This window comes from Echinops telfairi, unplaced genomic scaffold (assembly GCF_000313985.2).
Source record: "Echinops telfairi isolate 266 unplaced genomic scaffold, ASM31398v2 ScPeMD7_17;HRSCAF=63, whole genome shotgun sequence".
In the NCBI taxonomy this organism is placed as follows: domain Eukaryota; kingdom Metazoa; phylum Chordata; class Mammalia; order Afrosoricida; family Tenrecidae; genus Echinops; species Echinops telfairi.
The window spans coordinates 1,046,985-1,054,590 of NW_022103914.1; the positions used below are offsets into that span (position 1 = coordinate 1,046,985).

A 7,606-nucleotide genomic window follows, 5' to 3' on the forward strand; every position below is an offset into this window, starting at 1 on the left:
AGCGGTTGTGTCGGGAAGGTGAGCATCATAGAATGCCAATTTAATAGAAGAAAGTATTCTTGTGTTGAGGGAGTACTTGAGTGGAGGCTCACTTGGGTTCTTTCTTCTGAATTTCTCAAGACTGAAATCAAGTTGTCAGTCAGCCTGGGCTCTTACCTGAAAAGACGGAGGAATCTGTTCCTTCTAGGAAGACATGGGATAGTAGGAGAATCCAGTTCCATGAAGATCTTTCCTTGCTGGATATTGGCTAGGAGTTGTTTTCAGTTTTTAGAAGCCCTCTATAATCCCTGGCTTATGACCCCCTTTACCTTCAAAGACAGCAGTATCACGCCTTCTCCTGTGTTGAATCTAACTTCCCCTCTGCCACATCTCTGATTCCCTTCTTCCTTAATAATTCTCTTCTCTTAAAACAACCAATTTATGGCAAATATGAGTGGATGCCTAGGTATTAAGTCCAAGCTGAACATATGGGAATATAACCACTAGTATATAAACAGGGTTGGCAGAGGATATGTCTGCATATCTATTTGTATGGGCTGCAAATACACTCATGTATATAATAGAGCCTATACGGGCCAAAAGGACGTGTTGGCCTTAACCAGACTCCCTGAGAGCCTGAGTCACGGGGCTGGGGGGACCTCGGTCATTGGCTAGCATGGTCCATGGAGACAGTGTCCTTCAGCTTACTTGTTGAGTAGCTAGTGGGGCTTTACAAGTTTGAGAGCAGCCATCCTAGATGTAACCATCGGTGTCTGCCCATTGAAATGAAGAAAATTAAAGACTTAAGTAAAAAATTGGTCTCAAAGACGCACAGCCTGTACTCACCGGAGATTGAAGAACCAGGCGGTGTGCAACTGCTACTACTAAGTGTTCTGCTCGGGATCACATCAGAAGATCCTGGGCAGAATGGGAGAAAAATCCAGAACAAAATTCAAAATCACAAGACTAGACTTATAGTGTTGTTGTTGTTAGGGGCCGTCGAGTCAGCTCCGACCCATAGTGGCCCTGTGCACAGCAGAAGAGAACACTGCCGGTCCTGCGCATCCTCACCATTGCTCCTGTGCCTGAGCCCAGTGTTGCAGCCGCTGTGTCGGCTCATCTCGTCGAGGGCCCTCCCACTCTTTACCAAACATGATGTCCTTCTCCAGGGCCTGATATCTCCTGACCGTATGTCCAAAGTACGTAAGATGAAGTCTTGCCGTCCTCGCCTCTAAGGAACACGCTGGCCTTACTTCTTCCGATACAGATTGGATTGTCCTTTTAGCAGTCCATGGTACTTTCAATGTTCTTCTCCAGCACCACAACTTGAATGCATTGATTATTCTATGGTCTTCCTTATTCAGTGTCCAACTTCCACGTGCATGTGAGGCAATGGAGAATACCATGGGTTGGGTCAGGTGCACCTCCATCCTCGAAGTAACGTCCTTGCCATTCAATACTCCTGAGGCGCAGCAGATTTACCTAATACAGTATGTCTTTTGATCGCTTGCCTGCTGCGTCCATGAGCACTGGTTGTGGATCCAAGTAAGACAAAATCCTTGACGACGTCACCCTTTTCTCCTACTGGTCCAGTTGTGAGGATTTGGGTCTTCTTGCAGTAAGCTGTAATCCATGCCAAATGCTACACTCCTTGATCTTCAGCAGCAAGTGCGTCAATCCCTCCTCACTTTCAGCAAGCAAGGTTGTGTCAGGTGCCTACCACAGGTTGTTCATAAGCCTTCCTCCAGTCCTGATGCCACACTCTTCTTCATATAATCCACCTTCTCTGATGATTTGCTCAGCATATAGATTGAACAGTTGTGATGGGAGGGCACCACTCTGACGCACACCTTCCCGATTTTAAACTGTGCAGCACCCCTTGTTCTGTGTGCACAACTGCCTCTTGATCCATGTCCAAGCGCCAGATGGGCACTAGGAAGACTTCTCAGGTGAAGAGCAGACAGGCCTGTCTCTCCTTGGACCTGTATCAGCAGAGACCAGTGTCTGGAGGGGGGCACCCTGCTGGGTAAAGCAGAAGGGGGGGGACAAAGAAGAAGGCCCTGACAAGCTGGGTTGGCACAGTGTATGGGGACAGGGAGGGGAGGCATGGGGACAGGGATGGGACTGGCAGTGTTGCTCTCCTGTACAGACGGTTGCTATGGGTTGCAACACCGTGTCACCTCACAACCACGCAACGTGAGCGACAGTACCCAGGAGGAACGTGCTTCTCAGAGCAATCAATGAGAAGGCAGCAAAGGGCCAGAGATGACCCAAAGGCGCCAAGGGCCAGTGGACACAGGGAAGGCAGGGAGGAAGTGGCCAGAGTGCCATTCCATTGAGGGCATTACAACTAAGTCAAAGGACGAACGGATGTCATTTGCTGAATAGGAGACTAATGTGCTCTGTGAATTCCTGTCATCCAAACTCCCCCTCTCCAAAAAAGGCTGGGGGATCAAATGATTAACCTTAATGACGCCGGCAGAGCCCCCAGAGGCCCGATTAGTGTGTGACTGGATAACCGGGAGACAGGAACCTTTAGAAAGCATCTTTAGAATTCTGCCCACCGTAGCATATCTAGTCTTTATTTCATTTTAAACGTGTATTGTGGATGATATCATACAGAGACCTTGGCTTCTTTTATCCTTCTCTAACATCAGTTGATTTTTCTTCTAGTCGACAGTTTGATTACTAGCTAATGACCTTGACGTAGTGTAGGCGTGATGTTGTGTTGCGTCTGGGCAGAGAAGTAGAAAGGCCCAGGGCGACTGGGGAACCAGGGACTCTGTCATGGCTGGAAGTGGAAGTCTGGCGGCTCAAGTCTTGAAGAAGTGCAGCCGAAAAGAAGGGGATATTGAAAGATAATCGACAGCGGTGGTTCTCAGCCTTCCTCAGGCCGCGACCCTTTCACACAGTTCCTCATGTGGTGGTGACCCCCCAACCATAAAATGATTTTTGTTGCTAATTTTGCTACTGTTATGAATTGGGCCACCCCTGTGAAAGGGTCGTTAGACCCCCAATGGGGTCACGACCCACAGGTTGAGAACCACTGTTAGAGATTTAAATCTTGAACTAACAGAGATAAATTAAACCTCAAATTTCCCTTTTCTTGAGTAATTTTTCAAAGGTTCTAAAACTAGAGTCAGGTTTCTTGCTTTCAGAGAATTAAATGAATGATAGACCATTGTAATTGCTAGCAGTTTCTGGGAAATGAAATGAGGTGGTGCACACGATTCTATTCACCAATTCAGATCCATGTTGCTTCATCATCCCCAATGCACGCAGCCCACCTCCTTCCTGCGTTTCCCACCTCCGCTCCTTCGCGCCCACCCTTCTGAACGTAGCCCTTGGGCACATGCAGCCCCCGATCTCAGATGGTGGATTGTACTAAGGTGTGTGCACAGATACAGACCTGTGCGTTGTGTGGCTGAAAACTGACCAACAGTGACGGATTAATTCCAGAGCCACAGTCTCAAACTATGAAGATGTTTCTGAACAGATCTTTTTGCACTGACATAAGTTATATTAATATTTAGATTTCATCTTTACTGATAGTATTTGGGAATATCATTGTCTTATCAATTAAGCCATCCCCATAGTAAGTCAGTTCTCATGTCAAAGGTTGCTGTTTTCTTAGGAACAAGAAGAGATTGAGGGGACTGAGTTCAAAATTAACGTTCAGAAAACAATAGCCTTCCTATATAAAATTAATGGACCAAAAATTTTCTATTTACAATAGAAGCAATAACAAAATACCTGATAATAACTTCAGCAATCATTGTGCTATGTCTAAAGAAGTAGGAGGGGATTGTGCCTTTCTGAACTATACGAGAGCAGTTACCCAGGAGATTGGTCACGTTCGTCATTGTAGGGCAGGGAACTGGGTCACGAAGGTGCTTGCCCCCGGACCCTTGTCTAAATCTGAGTTATTTAAATGACATTCTCTACTGGACATTTTAGGGAGCCCGGGTGGCAGAGTGGGTTAGGGTTTGGGCTGCCAACCAACCACAAGGTGAGCAGTTTTAGCGGGAAATAGGAACTGCCTATTCCTGTGAATATTTACAGTCTCGGGAACATCAGAACACGTCTCCTCTGCCCTAGAGGGTCACTGTGAGACAGAATCGACTGGTGGCAGGGAGAGTTAAAGTTTGTTGGAAATTGTATTAATCAAAACTGGAGAAATAATAAAAAACAAAATCTGAGTTACTGTCTGAAAGTGATAAAATTTAAAAAAAGTAAAGACAACTATGGCATTGTTTCAAGAAAAGAAAGTGATAAAACTATCACGTTAACCCTTTGTTGTTAGCCCTTGCCTTTCCCCGCTACCCCTTGCTCCTTGGGAGAAGCAGTCCCTGGCCCTCATGCAGGTTTGCCTCCCCTTTCACTGAACAACCTGCTTATTTCTATGAGGCAACACTGGTCGTCGTCTATCTAAAACATGAGCACTGATGAATTTTAAACAATATGATGAATTTGTATTAAAAAAGTAAATATGCCAATACATTTTTCATGAGTAAGAGTTTAACTTCAGGTGTGTTAATTTATAATAATATTTTCTTTCATTTCTCTTGCACAGCAACTTGAGATTTTTGATGATTGCTTTAGCTTATGCCATACCACTTGGTGTATTTGCCGGCTGGTCTGGAGTTCTGGATTTAATTTTAACACCAGTGCATGTGAGCCAAGTAAGTATTTTACTTCTTTATATGTTCTGGGTATTTTAGTTCATTTAAAATGTAAATATTAGTTTTAGCTTGGTGAGGCCTCATTAAACCAAATCAAAGCATAGGTTATGTATTATTGAAAAAGCTAGATCCTTATGAAATCTCTATCTAGTAAAAACTATTGACTTTTTTTTTTCCACCTTGATTTTGATAAGAGCCTTGAATTTTATATTTCTTGGGTGTTATTGATGCTGCTGCTAAACAAGATAAAAAATGAAGAGCCAATCTTAGTGTGTTGAATTCACCTTTTATCCTTGCTTCATGCTTAATAAAGTAGATCAAAATCTCATCATCAAATATATGTCCATTCCTACATCTGATTTTTCATTTATTCTGTAGACTCAGTACAGGATTAGGTCATTTTTAAAGAAGTAACCTTTATTGCTTCCTGCAGTTCATTCCTCCTCTTTATTCCCAGATAGAAGGGTAAAAAAGGGTAAAATAGAGCTAATGGAAGCAATGCACTTGTGTGGTATTCTCTCATATGAATATTTAATAATCCCATATGCTTTTGATGAACCTTGGATCATTTCCAGTCTTCAGCATCGCAAACAATGCTGTGTGAGTATTTTTGTTGTTTCTCCTGGTGCATGTTTGCACACATGTCTGTGGAATGTCTGCCTAGGATTGCAGTTGCTGGTGACAGCGTATGCTGAACTTTTATAAAATGGTACCAATACACAATGCCATCAACAATACACGAGGACTTCCCATTTTCCACACAATTACTAAGACATGTGATGTGAGTCATTTTAATTTTTGACCAGGTGAAGGCTATGCAGCTGTGTACCAATGTAGTTTTTCCATAATATCTTTTCATATGTTACCTGGATTTACTTTTAAGTCTCTTGGCCACTATTAGGATGCTTTTTTCATACTAATTTGTAAACGAGGCTGGTTTGTTGGGGGCACCCAGCAAGTCCTTGGCCGTGGTTTGACCTGCACACGTACAGGGCAAAGCCACTTAACAGAGGAATTCAGTCATGGGGTTGGAAGCAGTATAAAAGTAACAGAGTCCAACAGTTACCACCCGAAGTTGTGAGGCCTCATTAAACCAAAACAAGCAAAGAGACAGACCCGCTATCACCCAGCCGGTTCCAATTTATAGGGTTTCTGAGGCTGTAATCTTTTTAAAAAAAAATCATTTTATCAGGGGCTCATACAACTCTTATCACAATCCATACATGCATCAACTGTGTAAAGCACATTTGTACATTCATTGCCCTCATCATTCTCAAAACATTTGCTCTCCACGTAAGCCCCTAGCATCAGCTCCTCATTTTCCCTCCCTCATGAACCCTTGATAATTTATAAATTATTATTTTGTCATATCTTACACTGTCCGATGTCTCCCTTTACTGACTTTTCTGTTGTCTGTCCTCCTGGGAGGAGGTTATATGTAGATCCTTGTAATCGGTTCCCCCTTTCTACCCCAGCCTCCCGCCACCCTCCCAGTATCGCCACTCTCACCTCTGGTCCTGAAGGGACCATCCGCCCTGGATTCCCTGCATTCCCAGTTCCTATCTGTACCAGTGTCCATCCTCTTGTCTAGTCAGCTTTGTAAGGTAGAATTGGAATAATGATAGTGGGGGGAGGAAGCATTTAGGAACTAGAGGAAAGTTGTATGTTTCATCGTTGCTACACTGCACCCTGACTGGCTCGTCTCCTCCGCGTGACCCTTCCCTAAGGTGATGGGAACAAGTAGCCTCATCTTTCTTCTGAGGCATGCCTGGTAGGTTTGAACCACTGACTGTGCATTAGTAGCCCAGTGCCTACCCACAGCACCACGCGGGCTCATTGAGAGGCCATTAGCAATCTGTTAAAGTACTGTGAATCCTGCTCGTGAAGGTTGAGCGTCAGCAGGAAGGACTGTGCCCAAATGGCATTCTACGTAGGCCTACACAGTCATCACTGCTGACCATCAGATCAATGTTAAATAATCAAGCATATATATCCAGTAAGGGTATCTTGAGACAGAAACACACGTAAGATAAAATAATATAAAGACCAGGTGATGAAAATGTGACCAGAGGCTCCCAAGAACCCAGCACTGTAATTCCCCAAGGGAAGCAGGAGTCATTAGCCCACTGTTGAGGCCACTTCACAAAACATAACTGCTATGAATGGCAAGAATCAGCTTTCTTCTCTTTTAAACTTTCTTTAGATATGCCTTTTATAAGTAATATGTCTCTATTTTCTTCTTTATCCAGTCTAATAATCTCTATTTTAATGAAAATATTTTGTCCATTTATATTTAATGTAATTACTGATAAATTGGATTTTGAATACATCATTTTACTAGTGTTTTTAAAATTTTATTTGGCTAAACTATCCTTTTTCATTAGTGTCTTATTTTTCTCCATATTAATTAAATATTTTTATCCTACCTTTCTATTAGCTTGGTAGTTATAGACTTTTTATTATTTGGTGGTTATACTGGGAAATAAAGCATACAGACTGAACATGTTAATGTTCATTGTAAATTTGTACATTTTCTCTTTCCCGGCACAGCCCTCAGAACGCTTCAGCTCCATTCAACCCTCTTTTCATCCTTTGTTCTATTGTTTCTTAAAGTTAACACATTGATGGTATTGTCTTACACAGTTCGATATTCACTGAGACTCATTCTTATATTTACCCTTTCTGTTGCTTTGTTTTTTCCTGTAACTTTGATCTTCCATCTGTGATCATTTTTCTTTTGCCTAAAGAGCACGCCCTTCTTTCTTAGTGTTTGTGTCACAGAGAAGCCACAAGTGAGTGGCTTTAACAAGCAAATTTGTGTTCTCACAGTTCGGGATTCTAGAAGTCTAAAGTCAGGGCACTGACTAGGAGTGGCCTTCTGCCATCTCAAAAGTGGTGAGGTATCACACACACCTCACACACACACACCTTACACACACACCACA

At 43.0% G+C, this 7,606-nt stretch overlaps 1 protein-coding gene across 1 annotated transcript in view; it reads left to right on the top strand.

Annotated features, from left to right (window-relative positions):
- Positions 1–7,606, top strand: part of SLC49A4 (solute carrier family 49 member 4) — a 108,921-nt gene that overhangs the window by 62,461 nt on the left and 38,854 nt on the right. Inside the window, exon 6 of the mRNA XM_030884814.2 lies at positions 4,553–4,661. Coding sequence (XP_030740674.1) covers positions 4,553–4,661 — 109 coding nt within the window. The remainder of the gene's footprint in view (positions 1–4,552; positions 4,662–7,606) is intronic.